The sequence below is a fragment of the Anopheles nili genome, chromosome 3, assembly GCF_943737925.1.
Source record: "Anopheles nili chromosome 3, idAnoNiliSN_F5_01, whole genome shotgun sequence".
Taxonomy (NCBI): domain Eukaryota; kingdom Metazoa; phylum Arthropoda; class Insecta; order Diptera; family Culicidae; genus Anopheles; species Anopheles nili.
In genome coordinates this window covers 37,412,370-37,433,390 of record NC_071292.1, presented here as the reverse complement: position 1 = coordinate 37,433,390, position 21,021 = coordinate 37,412,370, and the positions used below count along the sequence as shown (strand labels likewise).

The following is a 21,021-nucleotide window of genomic DNA, read 5'->3' as shown; positions in this document are numbered from 1 at the left end:
GCAGCTTCAGAATAGATGTTCAACCAACATTGTATGATCGCATAATCACCGCAAAAACTGCAGCAAAATCACAGTCAATAGATGATAGCTTTAAAATTTTGCTTAGATAGATTTATTTATTGACAGAGAAATAGGTAGGCAAATAATATAAAATCACGATCAAAGTAAAAACGAGATATTTCACCTAAAGGTCTTCCTCTGGTTCCGCCGTAGTCTCGTGAAGGTGACTTGTCAACAGTCGGCAGTTCAGTTAAACGTCTCGATGATCGACCAGGGCTTCTAGTGCCAGTAGTGCTTGGGATTGCTTGACCTGTGGTGTAGACTTCGCGAGACATAATATGCCGCGAATGGATCGCGGTCAATTTTCTACTCTGCGGCTTTGGGATTGGCTAAGGCTTTTGCTTAATTTGTTTATGTTTTATTTTCTTTACGAGGCTTATATTTGGTGTGGTGTTGATGGTGGCGCATTGTCACATCATGTGTAAACGGTGCATATAAAGAAAAGCAACATAGACAGATGAGTAACAAAGAAATGGATTTATAATGGGATGTGTGATGCTAGTGCACGGCTAGTACAAAATAAGTCACAATTGTATAAATATATATGTGTATAAATGTCTATTGTTCTATTATAGAAGAAACTGAAATACCAAAAAGATAGTGAGTATGTATGGAGATAGATTTTCATTAGTGGATTTCATTATTCTGAAGGGTACCATCAATCAAACATAAGATGTATGCAGAATTTTAAAGTTCGAAGCTCTCAAATTTAGGTAGTGAAATTATACAAGCAAATTAAAATGCTGAAACATATGAATCTATATGGTTATTAGATACAAAAATATGATGATGTTCAGGAGTGGAATTTTATAGGAACCGGAGCATAGTTGAGAATTTGCTGTTGTGATGCTAAGAAAAATGTTTCTTCAATTACTCACCGTAAGGATGTTGATTCAGGTTGAAACGAATCACGATGGATCACTTTATATGATACTGTTTTAATAGCTGCAATAGTGACAAAAACATAAAGCTAAAATTATATGATTTATCTCAAGTAAAATAGACACTCAAGTAAAATAACATCAATGCATACAAGTTCATAAATTTACAACATGTATTAAATGTTCTATCTCATCTTTTGGTTTGTAAAAATGTGCTAAGGAATTGTTTAAATTTATTTTGAGGTCATTTCAGCGCAATGATTGTTCTCCTGATATCCAGCTCCACACATGCACACAGACAGCCGTTGATTCGATTACAAAATTGGCAATTCGTTTTGAGGTCATACCAAAGCTGTGTTTGTCAGAGAGAATCATATTGATTCGTGGAAAACATTCAATTAGCTTATTATTGTTCCAATGAATTCGATATCTATTTACTACTCGTATAATTTATAAAACACGCTTGTCGTTAGTACTATTTATTAATTTATTTATTCATTAATTTATTTAATAACGAGTTTCTTTATAAACAACCTTTAAGACAAGCAAATTTAACATCACCGTTTCAATCACCATAGCCTTAATTTGTAAAATTCATACGTACATTCATCAAAAACTAGCTAGGTATAAAATATCCATTAAATACTATCTGCGTAAACAGGCACGCAGGCGCCACAACCCGCATCAACTGCCATGAATGGGGCACATGAACCAAGTTTTTCTGTTCACATGATAGTAGTATGTTAACAACTACCACAAAATGAATTGAAGGAATGTTGCAGCTTCATGATAACGCTTGTCGTACAGGCCACCCCATTGAGAAAATATATGCAGCTTTGAATCAAAGCCTCGTATGTCTATTGAAGCTCGTTGTATTATATACATTATTTCTATTTGCAGCATAAATACTCAGTTTGCGATTTTTAGTACACGCATTGTAAATTAAAAGCTTTTGCTCATGGCAAGAAAAGTGCGGTCAAATGATTGAAGACAGAACATCGAGGAATCATGAATAGAGAGCTTTACAAGTATTGCACAAGATAGGAAGCATAGGAATTCAGGGAGAGAAATCAAGCAAAGTGAGAAAACCTTGCTGGAGTATGATAAAAGGTCTATTGCGAAGCATTCAGTACGAGAAAAGCTCTCATTTATGAAATGACACTGAGAATGAAATGAGAATAAGAAATATTGAGAGAAATACGAGAGCAAAATGATTCAATGTAGAAAGAGAAGTCGTGCTGGAGCGATGGAAAAATGCACAGTTCAAGAGAGAAAGCGAAAGAGTGTGGATGAAACAATCGTTAGTGAGGGGAATGGGGATTTATGTTTTCCTACCCTTTATGGACAGAAATAATATGATCGGGCTCGTATTCTAAAAATAACAATCGCACCATTTGTTAAATACTGAGTATGCGAGTAAAAAAAAATATGCACGGGTCTTTACTAGTAGCTAATGCGAAATTATTCAGTTGGTACTGAAATATTCGCTAAAATCATGATAGAAGATTATTTTTTTACTGTAGTATTATTTCGTTCTTGGGTTTATTAAAACTGTAGAAATTAATTAAAATATCGAATAAATATGTTGTGATTCATGAAATGTCTGATGATCATTTTAAAACTGCGAAGTAAGAGATCCTAAGAACAGAATGTTGTACTAATGAATATAAATTTTAGCGCACCTGGAAATCGGCGTTAATAAATGCCTCTTCTATTGGATCAATCAGCAGCTTGCTTGAGGCACGGCAGGAACAAATGTGACAATCCGTCTGAATGCTACAGCAGAAAGATGTTGAAAAAATTGCAATTATTTTTTCCGCAACGATGTATCACTTCATTCCCAAGGGAAACTACACTTTAGAAGAAATAGTTTCACTTACTTATTTTGCACTTTTTACTTCTAATTCAGCATTCGTAGCACATACGCACGATAATATTTGTCATTTGCAAAGGTGATTAAATGGCGGCTCTAACCAGAGAAGTGCATTTTGAACCATATCGAGGGTACAGCATTGTTGGAATGAATGGTATTCTTATCTGGCTTACATTTTTTGAGATATTTCTGCCCAATAAGATCATTACTGCATGCATGTTCGGTGGTCGGAGACCATTGATTTTGTGGCAATGCCAAATACACTATGTCGCACTTACATATACACAAGCACCAGGATCACTTCTCGTACCACCAGGTTTCTTGGAACTAGAATTCTATTCCAGTTAAACTATTGAACACCACATTCGACATGTACGCTCTTATCACTGAAAAGTAGCGTTATCTTGCATATTTCGATACCATAAAACTATTCTTTGTTACATCTGAACATCATTTGAAATTAACTACTATGCTACGACGGCTTATGAAACTGAAACAATCGAAGAGTGCATATGCCCGAGCACATCAACGCGATATGTCTTAGCCCAAGCCCAATTTTTCAACCACCCAAAATCTTAGTCTTCGCGCTACAAAACTGGCCAGTAAAGAATCAATGAAAAAGCACTGCTCATTGCAATCTAAAGTGCGCATGCTCATTTACCAGTAGCTTTCCTGTATGGTTGTGTGGAAGCCTTTTGACACAATTTCACTTCTAGCATACACGGGGTAAGCTTCAGGTTCGAACAGCCTGTTTGAAGCATAGCGCTTGAATAGAATACATGCGCTCAATATTAGAGTAGTGCTAGTGTAATCGACTACATCTGTACTTTCCAAGGCGTTTGCATGAAGGCGAGGATTCAACACGGGGGTATTTTGATTGAGAGAGACCTATAAACATATGTGTTAGTTTTTTGGCTTCAAAGCTTCCACTTCAAGAAGAAAGCAAATGTTCAAAATTAGTCCGTTAATGGATAGTTCAACAGTTTTGGCGATTTTTAAGATACCGTTTATTCGAGTTTCAGTTTAATATTATGCATTCCAAAGTGAAGCGAATTAATTATTTCTCCAAGCATCTATTACTTCCATTGTCTATCTAAATTTATCCAAACCTTCCATATTCTCAAGCAGTTCCTGTTACTCTTATACTCTAACTCAGACTTATGACAGACAAGGCTACCGTTCAACGTGTTTGGTGACGACTATAGATACGGAATTGAGGAAGAAAAACGTCTAAAACTAACAGTACCAACCCATTGCAGAACATGTTGTCAAGCTTATTTCATTAACAATTGATTTATTTAAAATGGAAATTTTTAAAACAATTTGAATTGTGCTAATTCAACACAAACATACAATACATCATTTTATTACACAGAGCTGCAGAATAAAAGTAGAGTGAGTTTTGACTTTCGATTCGGCTCTGAGCCATAACGCCTTCATGTATGCAACACCCTTAGCTTATTTAATACACATGTTTGATATAAACTAATCCAATTTGAAAATTGGAAACAAAACATACTCTTTTACCGAGCACTCTGCTAAAAATATTTAGTGTTCACCTAATTCATACCATTCACAAAAAAATAATATTTTTATTACTCTCATGCATACATCATTTTTACTTTTGGTTCGCGTCTTTTCTCACCTTTGAGTGTGATCTGATCGTCGACATTAGTCGACATACGTTTTGTTATGGACGAGTTCTACTTTCCTTTTTTTTCTATCACATTCGATCTAGTTTAGTCGCATCAGCAAAAATGTATTAAGACTAACACCATACTTGCCTCCTATAACGAGCACATATTTACTGGGAAAATTGATAAGGATTATGCTTTGGCATTACTTATATGTATTGCATGTATTGTATTTTATTGTATTGCATTGCAGTCTTGTAGTATGGTAAACGAATTTTGTCGTGTTTCCACCTCACCAACCCACTCGCAGTTTGATTACCGAAACCACCATGGAAATATGGTAACTTTCGCGTTGGCGTCAACTTCGATTACGGACCGTGATTTATATCACAATATATTTTACAAAACTACTTCCAACATTGTCTTTCCGACCGCGTTTCTCCCCGTTTAATTACTCATATTCAATACGATTTGCGACCGATCAAACCGAATGTAATTTCTTCCATAATTTATTTCTTACGAAAGCATACATTTTTCAAATTGTATGTTTGGAAACGCACCTATAAAAATATTCGATTGAAAATAAGAACAACGGTTATTTGAGTGTCCTAAGTCAAAGTAAATTTATTTAATCACGATCATTAAACAATAATATAATTATCACTTATTTACAAGTATATTCCTCCTTGCGTTCTGAGCAGATATCGCATGTTACGGTACAGCACCATTTGAATTTACAATTGCATTGCCAGGTACGGACGATTTGGTGAGTGTTGTAACCTCGTCCGCAGCATAGCAGATCACACCGTTCCACGGAAGTCGAAGTTCGATTACAGTTACGACCAACTGTACCGAGTATACCGATGCTAATATTACGCTCGCAGTAATTAGGCGATGGTTCTAGATAAACCAACTCGGTTCTCTTTGGAGTTTGACTGTCTGTCAGTACTTTTCCATCCCTGCCATGCACTTTGTTGCCTTTGCTGTTGATGAATTATGGTTTTTAGAACAAGAATGTGTATCAGTTTGAAAATAAACAGCAAATATTGTAGGCATACCGCTTTAGTGTTAATCGCAGCGGACTATTTCTCGGGCTAGTCGTATGTACTAGCTTAGCTTTTCGATACTTCTTCATCATGGTGTTTCCAATGACATGAAAGGATGGCAAACTTTTCCAACAGGTTTTCATGGCACACGAACCACTTACACCGTGGCATTTGCATTCTGTACGCAATAGATGTTTCACTATCTTTATAAAAGATAATAATAAATTATTTTTTATTAAAGAGTCGTAGCAATCAAGAAACAATACTTATTTTAATAAGCTATATATATAAATAGATAAATATATATATATATATATATATATATATATATATATATATATATATATATATATATATATATATATATATATATATATATATATATATATATATATATATATATATATATATATATATATATCTGTGTGTGTGTGTGTATAACATCTGATTACCTTTCGTCCTGCACGATTATTGTGTAAGTTCATAAGACTACGATTATCGTTTTCAATTTCTCGAGCATCAAGAAACCTTTTCGCAAATCGCATAGCATAGCCAATATCCACGGAACAACCTCCCCATTTCCAGTTCTACTAAAATGTATGTTTGTTCGAGAAAATGAACAGGAAGAAAACAAAAAAAGATTTGAACACGATGAGAACGAAGTAGATAGAGAATGAGAATAATAAAGAAAGAAAGAATAAAAAACAAAAGAGCGGAAGGCATTGAAAAAAATTAATAAAGATTAATAAAAAAAGAATTAAAAACGATAAGGTTCATGTATCGGTTTTCTTTAGTTGAAAATTACACAATTCGACTCACTTCAGACTCGCTCGAAGAAAACAATTTTTGTTGCGTATCGCAACCGCATGTTGTAATGTTTCCTTTAGCACAGGCTGCTGTTATCGAATATACGGCACCTGCACTGGTTATGCCATATGTGTATGCAGCCTCCTTTGACCCTGGAATTAAACCATATTAAATAGTAAAAGCATAATCAGCATTAATTCATCATAGTATCTTTCTTCAATAAATTTGCTACTGAAACATATGTCAGAGCATTTAAGTACAAAAATACATCTTGAACGTAAGAAAATGATTTTGTGACATATGAATTATTATTGTATTAATTACTTCTTGTATAATTTGGGTTTATTTTCATAATGCACATTTTTATAATTATAAACCATCACCAGTTTACCGTCATGTAATTGATAAAACATTTGAGGATCTTGTAAATGATAAACAATGATAACAATAATGATAACAATAAAATAAACAGGATAATTTTGTATATGTTATACTGTTTAATAGCAATTAATTGCTGTTAATACATGAACAGATATATATATATATATATATATATATATATATATATATATATATATATATATATATATATATATATATATATATATATATATATATATATATAACATATGAAATATGCATAGAACTGAAGTATAAGGTATTTTTCTTTAAATATGAATGGTATTTACCTATAGCCACTATTTGACCGAACATATCATTATTCCACACATGTGTACAGTTCCAACGGTGACCTTAAATTAACATTAGAAAATAACGATTAGTTTAAATGTATAACATCAACAAGGAGTATTTCCTACCGTGAAATTGTTTTTGACATTCACTGGCTCCTAGGACTTGTCCAGATGCTAGGGATAGTACGGCATCAGATGATTCCGAACATATTTGACGCTGTGCTTGCGTCAATCCCGGAATACGCGAACAGAGCACGGATGAAACAAAACATTTTGCAGTTCTGCAAAAACGATAATGGAAAACATGTTGATTTTAAACATCTCCAAAATGAACCTCTTGTTATGTAAGTCGTCTCGCAATTGTAATATAACCCGCAGACAATATCAACTGCATTGCTGTCCTGTTTGTTCACAAGCAGCCGTCGTACTAGCGTGTAAAGAGACGTCTGAGGTGAGCTCGTCCCTGCCTTGTTAAGCTTTTCTAAGGCATTTCTAAGATTTGGAATTTTCACGTAGCTGGATAGTCAGTTCTGCGTGACATTACTATGTATTTGTTCCGCACGCTTACGCCGTGGCTATGGATGTTTCTCGACATTTTAAAATATTTAAAAAGTAAATCGAATAAAACTAAAGTACAACATCAAAAAAATAAAAACAAACCAAAGAAGAACAAATAAAAAGCAAATAAAAAATCAAATAATAACATAATAAAATAAATAATAAATCAAATAAAAATGAATAAAAAGTAAAATTTTAGGCTATAATTGAAAAGAATTCATAATTGAAAAGAAAGAAATTGAAAAGAATTCATAATTAAAAAGAAAGAAAGAAAACATATATATATATATATATATATATATATATATATATATATATATATATATATATATATATATATATATATATATATATATATATATATATATATATATATATATATATATATATATATAAACGAGCCAAAAACCAAAATGATGGTTGCACTTTCAGCGACCCTGATCACAAATGAAAATGCGAATCTACGAAAGAGCGGGGCCCGATGTCGAAGTCCAAAACTTTACTTATCTAAGACTAATCATCAGCACCGACAACAACAATAAAGTTGAATTACTCGCTAGGATAGTGGCAGCTTACGTGACATACTACTTTGTTGGACAAACCTTTGCAATTCCAGATATTCTGAGATATTGATACTGTCCAAAACAAACGTAACCCTCCTTATCGCGTTCGAAAGGAGATGCTCAAAAGGATTTTTGATTCCGTACGTGTGCAAGGATGAGCCGATACAATAATACTACAAACTTTACGATAGCCTTCCTTTCCACAAGCGAATTGGACCCGCCAGGCTCCAGTGAACTGGCCATACCATGGAGAGATAACGTAAATGCATGCGCCAAAAAGGCTGGAATTAAGGACTGGCAGACGATAGCGTTTGATTGAGACTGATTCCGGCTTTTTTTGGAGCAGGCCAAGACTGCTAAATGTAGTGCCTAAGTTCAACGTTGAGATGTTAGCTATGTTGGTCCATTACTAACAAGTGGGTTTATTGGGAGCATTTTTACCTTTTCCTATACTTTTACCTTCATTAAGAGGGCTGAAACTTTACATAAACGTAGAAGAAACGTACGTGATAAATTTTCGCCAAATCATTAATCATTAATATATTCGAGCATTATTCATAATTATTTGAGAATTATCTCCATTCTAAAGAGAAGTTGCATTTGAGCCCAAATTTGCTCTACACCGAGCAACTCAAACTTCGTATTACTTTGTATTTACTATGAACGATGGTAAATGTCAAATATCAGCTAAATCGTGATGACATGTGTTATTTTTGTGCGATTTTTTAATTATTATAGCGGGGAGTGACAGAGATGCTTTATGAGGGTTAGTAGGATAACACTTATACTTCAAACATCCCGTTGCCGTTTCAGACAAATTTTTAAAGAATTTTCTCAAACTTACACGAATTAACGAACAAGTATTTTGCGATGTCATTAAAAATTCCGAAACTAGCAATATTTTAATTATTTTACCAGTTTTGAATTTTTCAGCTTTTGTAAATTTTTGATGTCAAATCGTAACTTTTTTGGAATATGACAAATTATTTTTCTCATTTATATACATTTGTTTTCATCCCATTTATATCATCAGTATTACTACGAGCGTAGCTACTAGTCCATACTACCACATATTTGCGTATACTCATCCCCAGTACCATACTTATTCATTCAACCACATAGCGTGGGGCGTTAGCAAACGTTTATCCCACTATCCACCCGCTTCGTTTAACCATCAATTCTCTGTTCATTCACAACCCAACCATTGCACAGTGGGCACTCCCATACAAATACCGGGATAAAAGTCTAGCGCCTTTATTTACCAAAAAATTTGATTGAAACGTACACTTTGGTATTACTGAAAACGATATATGATCAGTTTTTGGTAAATCATGCCCTTTATCATATTAAAAATCCTTAAAAAAGTTTTTTATTGTAATCTAACGCCTGTATGTATGCAATTGCGAAACGTTTCGTTATATTTAAACTAACTGATCGGGTAAAGTAAGTAAGTAAGAAAACAATAGCGTTACATGTCATTTGAGAAAAATTCAAACACATAAACTGAAAATAATATCAGCTTGCGATACGAATAGAAATCTAGGTGCGATTATGTCATTGCAGCTCTATAAGTGTTTGGTAATATTATAATATGGTTCAAGACTTATACTGAATTTTCCTAGAAATGATTAAATATCGTTATAAATTATTATAGTATTTGATCCATTTGAAAATATCAAGGAATTTATCTCCGATTTTGCTTATTGACCGGGGCTATAACTATTGCTAATGTTATATTACATACAAAAATTACACTGATATTACAAAGATGTATATTTTGTTTCTTTGCTTTCAAATGCTTATCACGTGAAAACAAACTTAAATAAGGGTCCATATAATTAAAACATTTCTCATGATCATTGGGTGTTGCAACAAAAAAGCAACAATTTATCATAGAAAATATATCATAACTCATAACATAAACCAGCAGTCAAAATGTAAAAATAACTATTTTACATAAATATGCTGGTTTCATTCAATTAAATTTTCATTTAAAGTAAGGTAGGTAAATCTGCCTCAATTTTTGCCTATCTGATTGCAAAATTCTTTCTGTTACCTCTTTTCCAAACACGATTACAGTTAAATTCAAAAAGTCGGTGCTTTGATAAAAGATTTGATGGAAAAATTGGTGAAAATCGGGGATGGAAAACCTTCATGGTGCGTAAAATCCTTACTTGATCTATCAAAACACACTCTACTGTTATCTTACTAGTGTTGTTTTTCAATAAACTTTTTCAAAAAGTTCCATATTCAAAGAAATTTTGCTTAAATTACCGTCAGAAGTTTCATTCCTTATATCAAAACCTCAAAAACGGGTGGTTTTGGTCGTTGAACCCTGTGACGCGGTTCATAAAAAAACCATTATCTTATATTTGCCGCTCATTGATGCAGCAAATTTTGATATGAAATTTTAGAAAAAGGTTTATACTACAACCTGTGCTATGTCACTTCACGAAAACATTTGAAGCTTTATAAAAAAAATTATCTTTTATAAAAAAAACATAATTTTACATGGGTTTTTTCATACGTTCGCATTTGATGATGTAATCCTTTAAAAATTAAAACAAATTTAATTTTATAACAATGACAATTAAACTACCTTTCCAAAATAGATTTTTTTTTAAGTTTTTGATTTTTAGTTTAAGAGAAAAAAAATTAAAGTTAGCATAAAAAAATTTAAAATTTTGAAATTTTTTCACACTTTTTCGACTTTGACAGGCTGTTACTCCGAGAATATTGGACTATGATCCATAATATTTTGGTGTTAACTAAGTTTAACACTCTAGTTTTAGAATAAATTAACAAGTTTCCAAAAATCTCAAATTTGTTTTTTGACTTTTATCCCGGCAGTTGGCCACTGTGCATTGTCCTATGACTCTCATTGAAGTCATTTACGCATGTGCCAATCCTTCTATTGATTTTTATCCTAACCATCTTATTGAAGTATGCATGCATTCACCCACACCCTGGCTCTAATTGTTTTCCTTCGCCGAAAACGCACCTGCACAGCGCCAAACCCCTAAAGTCGCGTCCCCGTAAAACGTAAACAAACCAAATAGCATCGCAAATTATCTTGTACGCAGGATGAGTGGCTGCCGCACGACCGATGGGGCTGCACATAGGAATTTATGATTTTTTTAAACATTTCATAAACTCATCCATTTTTAAAGATTAATAATTGCAATACTTCAACCATATAAATTCTTGAAATATATGTCTAACACCTATTAAACACACATCTGATTTGTTATCGAAAAATAAATGTACCTTATTTTGAAGCTAACTAGCAGAACAAAAAAAACCGCTGCAACGTTTCTCATTTTATCCTGTTGTCTGTAAAAACATTTTATGGCCTTATCGAAAGAAAAAGAGTAAAACTATAATAAAAAAATTTCCGTTACTTAAATTTTGCGAGTTACACTTTCTTGATATTAGTTTTTGAGCACTGCAGAAATAACACTTCATATTATTTTACACATTTTCCACTGTTTTCATCTTAATTCGTTTCTCAAATCGAGTCCTTATGTAATAAGTTGCACAGTAGTAAACAAAAGAACTAATACAATATGATTAACACCTCACATTTAACATACTGCCTAGTTAATTAGCGATATCGATAAAGTGACATCGAAGTTTATTTAACAGTACATAAATGCCACTTCATATTATTTTTACACATTTTTCCCTATTTTCATATTAATTAGCTTGTCAACCAGAGTCCTTATATAATAAATTGTATCGTATGCAGAATAACTAATACTACAGGATGAACACTTCACACTAGACGAACTGCCAAGCACTGCTCTTGCTTTGTGTTCTAGGCACATATTTTGTAATAAGCGATATCGATATCGTATTAGAGCCATACGTTAACTCCACTCCATGCCGATAATCACCAAACACCGGTCGCATAATCGACGAGAATGACTTACACACGACTACAACGAAAGACTGCAGTAGTAAATGGGACTTCCAATAGCGACGAACCCTTTTTTGCAATCAGGAAGCAAGTCGTTGTAGAGTATGGTGACTTGTGTGTAACACTTTGTGCTCTGCTCAAGCTAATCAATTTTAAAATCTTCACATTAGAACCAGGAATCTACAGGTGAACAACCGTACTCAATATAAACAGCCAGTACGGTACAAAATTAACCATTTTGAATAAAATCACATCTTAGCAAAATTTGAAACTAAAACGAAACTCTTACAACGAACACATACAAATGAACGTTCGATTTTTAGATCGGACTAGTTCTATTTATTTTTATATTCGAATGTAAGTTTTCTATTTGAACTATACTCTCACACCATGAGCAATGTATAAACAGACACATTTTTCAACAAGCCATCATACACAAAGATACATGATATTTTGTCGCTACACTTATCAATGTGTTTGATTTTGTTTTGATAACTATTTAATATAGCCTACACTTTCTATTTCATGCTGCAAAAAAAGAATTCATAATGAAAAAAGACAGCAAATACAACATAGAGTTGCCATTCGTATTGTTCCCAATAATGCAAATTTTGCATACACACCGCACGCATCCCCCCCACTACACAAACACAAGATCCATTTGTGATTCGATATTGTTTTAAAGCACGAACATAAGATTTGTGTATTGGTTGTTGATTACTTCGACTACCGAAAAAATATATCACAGTTTCCATAATATTTAACTCCGCAACAATAGAATTGTTCACAGCTCTCGTTGGAAACTACATAAAGTGGATGTGCATGGTGAAGCACAAATTGACATCTTCCGATATACATAATCTCGCGAGATGCTAGGGCACAGACTCGTTTTTACTTTTCTTGCGATTCTTTTTACTACTCTTTTGACTACCTTCTCCGTGTCTTGACTTGGCAAATTTTATTAGGTACATTTTCTTCTACACTATGGTATCAATCACCTTGATTATCTACATAAACGGAATCATTTTCTAAAAGAAATGTTGTGTATGACTGCACAGACGGCGGACAACTGAAATGTTTTCCAGAGAAGCCTACGCTGATGATCATCATTCCAATGCCGATTGCGACGAAAAGCTAAGCTTCGCTTGATTTGCCGCAGGAAAGATGAATCTCGTTTGTACGAAACATTCCCGAAGCTAAAGAAGAAACTTGTTCCTTGTCCATTCGTTGCGTGAGAGAAACGGCCGCGTTCTGTTCGCGCACATTATCTCTATCATAAGAAGCGAGAGACCCTCCTTAGCGTTAGCATTTATGGTAGGAGACATCTAACAAGAAAAGCATTGAAAAAGCTTGATACAAGCTGAAGTGTCTTCATTTCTTTCCGTGGTATTACCCAAAATAATTATATACATATATATATATATATATATATATATATATATATATATATATATATATATATATATATATATATATATATATATATATATATATATATATATATATATGTATATATATATATATATATATATATATATATATATATATATATATATATATGTATATATATATATATATATATATATATATATATATATATATATATATATATATATATATATATATATATATATATATATATATATATATATTATATATGTATATTATATATATATATATATATATATATATATATATATATATATCATATCGGCCGGTCAGCGCGTTTCTTGATATAATTGCAGACGTATTTCATGGAAGCAAGTATGTTATAAGTTTTGAATACTGTGATAATTTCTGAAGGGTTGGCCATGTTTTACTTTTTATTATTGATATATGATAAAATTTGAGAATATGATTAATTAAGGAGAATAAGGTATATTTAAATGAAAAAAAAATTATTTACATATATTTAACATTTACCATTTAACGAATACATTCGAATACAAAATACATTTGATTTGAGAGATGTACCCATTGATTATGATTTTCTCCCTTTTCTTTTTGATCTCTTTGAAATAATAATCAAGAATGTTTATTTTACATAATCAAACAGGGATTGTACTTGTTGTACAGAGTCCGAAGATAAAGCAAAAGCATCGCAATTGGCATCAAACTGATCAATTTCATCAAAACATGTTTTTAGCACTGCTAATCCATGCGAGTCTTCTTTCTCCTTCAACGTTCCTCGATGATCTTCGCATTCGTTGTAAAACTTTTCAGCCATCTGTAAAAACCACATACAAATATTAATAATCAACAATAAACAAAATTTATTCATAATCCAAAATTTCACTCACCTCGATGACAATCGGCGGAAAATTAGCTAATTTTGCAACTTGTATGCCGAAACTCTTTTCCATTACTCCCGGTTTGACCTGGTACAACAAAGTTAAACGCTCACCATCAACGATAGCCTCCATGTGCAAATTTGCTACATTAGGTACATACGTAGCTAAGTCTGTTATCTCTTGAAAGTGGGTTGCAAACAGACAAAAACAATAGCTTTCTTTCGCCAGCCACTCTGCAATCGACCATGCAATACCACAACCCTCGTAAGTAGATGTACCACGTCCCAGTTCATCGATGATTACCAAAGACCTATTTGTTGCTCTTCGGATAATATCAGCTGTTTCGATCATCTCCACCATAAAAGTGCTAAGTCCCTTTGAGAAATTATCATCCGCTCCAACGCGCCCTAGGATGGAATCAACAATCGATATTTCGGCACTAGCGCAAGGCACAAATGCGCCCACATGTGCCATTAGCACAGCAACCCCAACCGATCTTATGTAAGTACTCTTTCCTCCCATATTAGGACCAGTAATAATATACATTGACGCTTTTCCGTCGTCGAATATCGCATCGTTAGCGATGTAGCTTACATCTTCTTGCAACTCTAGGCAAGGATGCCGTACCTGAGACAGCTTCAAAACACTGGGTCCATCTCGATGGATTGTGGGTCTTATGTATGGAATCGGCGCAGATGCTGCGCTAACAGCAAAGCTTACTAAACAATCTAAATATGCTATCTGACTGTTGAGTAGTGTCCACGGTTCCACATATCCTACAGCTACACGAATCACCTCCGAAACTATAGTTTGTTGTTGTTCTTCATAGTCTTTCTTGATTGCAGCAAACGATTCGCTGTACTCGTGTAATTTATCCGAAGTAAAACGAACACCACCCTTGATAGCATCCAGGATACGATAGGAATTATTTTTCCGTATCACTGTTTCATCCTTCAGGGTAATACGAAAATGATATCCATGATGACTTACAAATTCTAGTTTTATCGAAGTTCCAGCCTCTAATCCAATATCATGCGCAACTGCTGACAAATGACGTTCCATTTTAGAATAAACTTTATCCATCTCCAATTTCCGTTCATGAAGCTGGGTATCAAACGTAGCTTTTACTAAATATTCGCCTCTTTCAATTGCATCCAAATCGATAATTTGCTCGACCATCGATTTGAACAGCTTAAGATCACTTATACAATCTTTGATGGGATTAAAGATATTGTCGCGTATGGCAAAGCTATTCATTTCCGACGTCGTATCCAATATAGACAATATTTTAGGCACACGAAGAATCACCTGGTACAATCGGAAAATATCCTGCAGAGACGCCTTTCTACGCAACAGTCTCTTAAGCAAGAGCAATATGTCGGGCAATTTTTTCATATGATTATCATGAAGTTCTGAGCGTACCGTCGGATCATTGTAGAAATATTCAACAATGTCATGGCGATCTTTTATCATCTCATAATCCCGAAGTGGCTGTTTGATCCACTGAGCCATCATACGATGACCTTGTGGCGTACGACAACGGTCTAAAACACCCAACACGCTTTGCCACCGGTATGAATTTGAGTAGATAGATGTGCCCGGCTGTGGAAAAAGATTTAGTGCTGATACTGCTGCACCGTCTAAATGCACGTAACTGCAAAACAAAAAGAATTCCGATTAGTGCATACGAATTCATTTTTCATAAATTAATAACCAATAGCATACCGTTTTGAATCGAGTGAATTCAATAGGAATTGTCCCTGATTGCCTATATGCTGCGTCAGTTCAAGGTAGTTTAAAGCTGCACCGAGAGCCAACAAAGCCACCACATTTGATGCCTCTGGAATTGTGTTGGCGTTTTGCTGCTGTCCCTCACGGAAGCGAAGCAGCTTGTTCAAATCATCGATTATAGCAGCTTTATCAAGGGCAAACTCTTTCTTCTTTCTAATTTCTATTTTAACATTGTTTCGTTTCATTACTTGTTCAATTCGTTCATACTGTATGAAAATGATCAATTGATAAAATATCATTTACGTACACCGTAATAAATATATAAAAATATCATAAATGTATTACCAGAATGCTTACATACCTCTGGGGAGATGTTTGGTAGTAAACATTCTTTAGGACCCAACTGAACTATTAGAGCCTCCAATTCCGTGTAGAAATCATCATCGACGAATTCGATTAAGGCCATGCGTCTTTCGTCCACGTCAATAAATCCCAGCCCCACCGTTCGTTGTTTTGCATCTTGTCGAACATGTAATGCAATCAGTCCGGTTGTATTTATCATTTCGTTGTTGTTATTAAACAAAATATCTTCAAAATGGGCCACATTTCCTGGTGATCCTTTGTACTCGATGGACCAATTATTATCTAACTTTTTTTTTGATGATTTTGCATAAACTTCAACGCGATAATTTCGCACAAGTAGTAACTCGCGTATAAGACCTTCGCAGTTGTTTTTGCTTAATGTTATATAGGGAAGTTCAAGACCATCTACTTCCATTATTTTCACTCCATTCGCAGACTTGAACAATAACTTAGCGACAAAGGACGCATCTACACCATGGCAGCTGTAGTAGTCTGACCGGTCAAATATTCTTACGGTGGTAGCGGGTTTCTGTTATGTAAAATAAGGTGTTAACTACAATTAAACAAATTAACTGTACATCACTTCAGCATAGTCTTCATACCTCTCCCAGCAACCCGTAGTACTCAATAAATGCTTTCTGTTGCGATTTGTCTGAAAAGAGACATGTTTGAATATTTTGCAAAAACTAATAAAACTACTTTAATAAAACTGATTTTTTTACCAAGATTCAAACATTGCAATGGTTTTAAAGTCGACATTGTGGACAATTCGATTACAATTTCTCTGCAGCGTACGAGACCAACTTTTTGTTCCTTTTTCACAAGAGAGATACAATGCTGTCAAAAGTGCGCCAAATTCTAGCTTTGTCAAATTTGACACATTGAAAATCCATTGCCAAGTGAACAGGTGAGATCAAGATTATAAGAATGAACCGGTTGTGGATTGTCGGTTGTTGCGGAAATCAAAATGTCCATCATGTTAATTCAAATCTTATAAATAAAAATGAATGTTTGTATATATATATATATATATATATATATATATATATATATATATATATATATATATATATATATATATATATATATATATATATATGCCTATGCGCGCGCTCCAATGTCGTTTCCACTGAACCGATTTGCACCAAACTTGGTACATAGGTGTATGATGGTCTCGGATTTAGGTATTTGATTTTTTTATTTTTTTTAAAGCCCCCCAAAAGGGGCTCCCATACAACCCCAATTCGCGACTATTCATTTAAAAATACAAATGATGCCCGATTTGGTTTAAATTTGGTGCATAGACGTTTCATTACTTAAAACTTATACTGGTAAAATTTCATTCATTAAAATTAATTTAATTTCATTAAAATTTGCTCTGTTAATGGGCTAGGATCCGACGCCTCTAGAAGGCTACACAGGCTCTCCTTTCCAACTCCTATTCCGTCACGTCCCCGACGTGCAGAGCGGTAACATGTATCATCGTATATCTAAGCTTGGGTAAACGGGCTGGTTCCAACCCCTTGGGCGGATGGTGGCGCATGGCTAAACAGGAGGGGGGTGGGCAGTGCGGGTAACCGGGCTGTCTGAACGTCGGGGGACAGCCAGACGCTAAACTAAACTGTCCCGAGGTCCTCCAGAGGTACTGGGGGCTCGAGCGCGGGGCCAGTCACCCTGCCTCGAGTAAGAATACGACTACGAAAAGCATCACGGAGAATCTTCGAACTGGACTCAACGGTAACCGACCCCTGCAACGCCCCCGGACATTGATAATGGGCTCATGGAACGTACGCACTCTGCACAGAGCCGGAGCCTTGAAGCAACTAGATGACGCCCTAGCCACACTGAACATGGACCTTGTAGCACTACAAGAACTACGATGGCTAGGGAATGGTGTGCTAAGCAGACGTGGTGAAAAACGGTACCACTTGTACTACAGCTGCCACGACCGCCACCATATGCTCGGAACGGGTTTCGCCTTGGGTCCGCGGCTGAAATCCGAGGTCATCGACTTCAAGGCTATAGACGATAGGCTATGCACCCTGCGCATGCGAGGCAAATTCTTCAACATCAGCCTCATAAACGTTCACGCCCCTACCGAAGACAAAGACGAAGAGGAGAAGGACCTTTTCTACGGCCGCCTCGCAAAAATCATTGATAAGTGCCCTAAGCATGACCTCAAAATCATCTTGGGGGACTTCAATGCAAAAGTCGGTAGGGAGCCAATGTACCGCCAATACATTAGTGATCACAGTCTACATGAGCACAGTAATGACAATGGTTATAGATTGGTCCAACTTGCAGCAGCAAGTAATCTGGTTGTGGGAAGTATCAAGTTTGCGCGTCGGGACACCCACAAAGTTACTTGGGTGTCCCCAGATGGAGCCACCTCCAACCAGATCGATCACGTGCTGATAAGCCGCCGAAGACAGTCGAGCCTGTTAAACGTCAGAACCTATAGAGGAGCCAACATCGATTCCGATCACTATCTGGTTGGCTTAGTGATACGTTGCAGAATCGCCCGTCCCCGTAACAAAGGGGATGAGGGAAAAATGCAGGCCCGGCTCAACACGGACTCCCTAAAGGACGCTAAAGTCCAACAGGCATTCGAATCTGCTTTAGGTGAGTCTCTATTACCAGCAACTCCATACAACACTACGAGCGAACGGTGGAGCGCTCCAAAAACAAAGATATTGAACTGTGCAAAATCCACACTACCACCACGTCGGGGCAACACCAAATCTGGCTGGTTCGACGACGAATGTAGACTTGTGACGGAACGTAAGAACTGCGCATACCGAGCAATGCAGCAGCGGCATAGAACGCGGGCATGCGCAGAGAATTACATACGGCTCAGACAAGAAGAAAAAAGAGTACACCGCACCAAGAAACAGCAGTGGGAAGAACAACGAGTGCAGGAGCTCCACGGAATCTGAGTGCGATACGGCCCAGGAAAAAAGTTTTACCAAGAGATAGCAGGTCATCGAAAAACCTTTATACCTAAGGTGACCTGTTGTCGAAATAAGGATGGAAATCTGGTCAGCTACCAGCCAGAGATCCTCTCGCGATGGGCTCAGTATTTTGATGAATTACTAAAGAGGCTCCACTAGCGGATGATATCATGCTACTGCCACATAAGCATCGACAAAACCCGAAAAGCAATCCGTCGGTTGAAGAATAATAAAGCACCCGGCACCGACGGAATATCAGCCGAACTGATCAAAAACGGAGGTGCAGCACTTGAACGCGAAATTCATCAAATAATTACTGAGGTGTGGGATAGCGAATCGATACCTTGTGATTGGAATCTTGGTATCATCTATCCCATATACAAGAAAGGAGACAGGCTACAGTGCAGCATTTACAGGGGTATTACGGTGTTGAATACCGCCTATAAGAACTTCTCCTTAGTCTTGCAAGAGAGACTTGTCCCATTCGTAGAAGAGATAGTGGGAAACTATCAGAGGGGATTCCGAAAAGGAAAATCAACCGCTGACCAGATCTTCACCATGCGGCAGATCTTGGAGAAGAAGGCGGAGCAACAGCTCCAATCTTTCCATCTCTTCATAGACTTCAAAGCCGCATACGACAGCATAGCCAGGGTAAAACTTTACGACACAATGAGCTCTTTTGGAATCCCGGCCAAGCTTACCAGGCTTGTTAAAATGACCATGACCAACGTCACATGCCAGGTGATGGTGGATGGAAAACTCTCAAGGCCCTTTGCTACCACCAAGGGTCTGCGCCAGGGCGATGGGCTTGCCTGTCTCCTTTTCAACCTGGCGCTAGAGAGGGCCTTCCGAGACTCAGGAGTGGAAACCTCGGGGACCATCTTCTACAAGTCAATCCAGATTCTGGCATACGCTGATGACATAGACATCATTGGTTTGCGGCTCTCCTATGTAGCAGAGGCTTACAAACGGATTGAGTAGGCGGCTGAGAACCTCGGTTTGGAGATTAACGAGGCAAAAACCAAAATGATGGTGGCACCATCAGCGGCCCTGCTAACAAATACTAATGCGAGTCTACGCAGGGGTGACGTACAGATAGGTGAGCGAACCTTCGAGGTCGTCCAAAACTTCACCTATCTTGGGTCAAAAGTCAGCACCAACAGTAGCATAGAAGTTGAATTACGCGCAAGGGTGCTGGCAGCCAACCGGTCATACTACAGCCTGAGGAAACTTCTCCACTCAAAATACCTGTCGCGACGGCTGAAGCTGGAACTATATAAAACACTCATAGTTCCAGTACTCATATACGCCTCTGAGACATGGACCTTGTCCAAAACTGACGAAACCCTCTTAGCCGCGTTCGAGAGGAAGATGCTCAGAAGGATTTTTGGCCCCGTATGTGTGGAAGGACAATGGAGGAGCCGATACAATGACGAGCTCTACGAACTGTACGATAGCCTCACTGTCGTACAGCGAATTCGACTCGCCAGGCTCCGGTGGGCTGGCCATGTCATTAGAATGGCACCGGACGACCCAGCCCGTAAAGTCCTTTTAGGCTGCCCACATGGACAGAGGAGGCGTGGTAGGCCCAAACTGAGATGGAGTGATGGCGTGGATGCGTCCGCCAAAAAGGCCGGGATCAACGATTGGCA

At 36.3% G+C, this 21,021-nt stretch overlaps 2 protein-coding genes across 2 annotated transcripts; both read right to left on the bottom strand.

Moving 5' to 3' along the window:
- Positions 1–5,052: 5,052 nt before the first annotated feature.
- On the bottom strand, positions 5,053–11,434 carry LOC128723461 (protein Wnt-2). The gene is made up of 7 exons (XM_053817205.1): positions 11,382–11,434; positions 7,120–7,274; positions 6,991–7,053; positions 6,314–6,453; positions 5,947–6,081; positions 5,507–5,697; positions 5,053–5,431 (listed from the first exon to the last, which is right to left on the bottom strand). Exons 1-7 carry the CDS (start codon positions 11,432–11,434, stop codon positions 5,113–5,115), a joined length of 1,056 nt encoding a protein of 351 aa, XP_053673180.1. The 3' UTR covers positions 5,053–5,112.
- A 2,526-nt stretch (positions 11,435–13,960) lies between these two features.
- Positions 13,961–17,177, bottom strand: LOC128725597 (DNA mismatch repair protein spellchecker 1). Its single transcript, XM_053819355.1, has 6 exons — positions 17,141–17,177; positions 17,021–17,070; positions 16,417–16,947; positions 16,050–16,321; positions 14,334–15,978; positions 13,961–14,260 (listed from the first exon to the last, which is right to left on the bottom strand). Exons 1-6 carry the CDS (start codon positions 17,175–17,177, stop codon positions 14,069–14,071), a joined length of 2,727 nt encoding a protein of 908 aa, XP_053675330.1. The 3' UTR covers positions 13,961–14,068.
- Between the last annotated feature and the right edge of the window lie 3,844 nt (positions 17,178–21,021).

Bases quoted from the DNA above. Each gene is read 5' to 3' on its own strand.
- LOC128723461 (XM_053817205.1), bottom strand. From the start codon at position 11,434: ATGAGAAACGTTGCAGCGGTTTTTTTTGTTCTGCTAGTTAGCTTCAAA. The intron at 6,454-6,990 runs GTAAATACCATT...GTTTAATTCCAG, and splicing joins CGGTCAAATAGTGGCTATAG to GGTCAAAGGAGGCTGCATAC. The intron at 6,082-6,313 runs GTGAGTCGAATT...ACATTTTAGTAG, and splicing joins TTTCTTCGAGCGAGTCTGAA to AACTGGAAATGGGGAGGTTG.
- LOC128725597 (XM_053819355.1), bottom strand. From the start codon at position 17,177: ATGTCGACTTTAAAACCATTGCAATGTTTGAATCTTG. The intron at 16,948-17,020 runs GTATGAAGACTA...TTTACATAACAG, and splicing joins ACTACGGGTTGCTGGGAGAG to AAACCCGCTACCACCGTAAG. The intron at 16,322-16,416 runs GTATGTAAGCAT...ATTTTCATACAG, and splicing joins TACCAAACATCTCCCCAGAG to TATGAACGAATTGAACAAGT.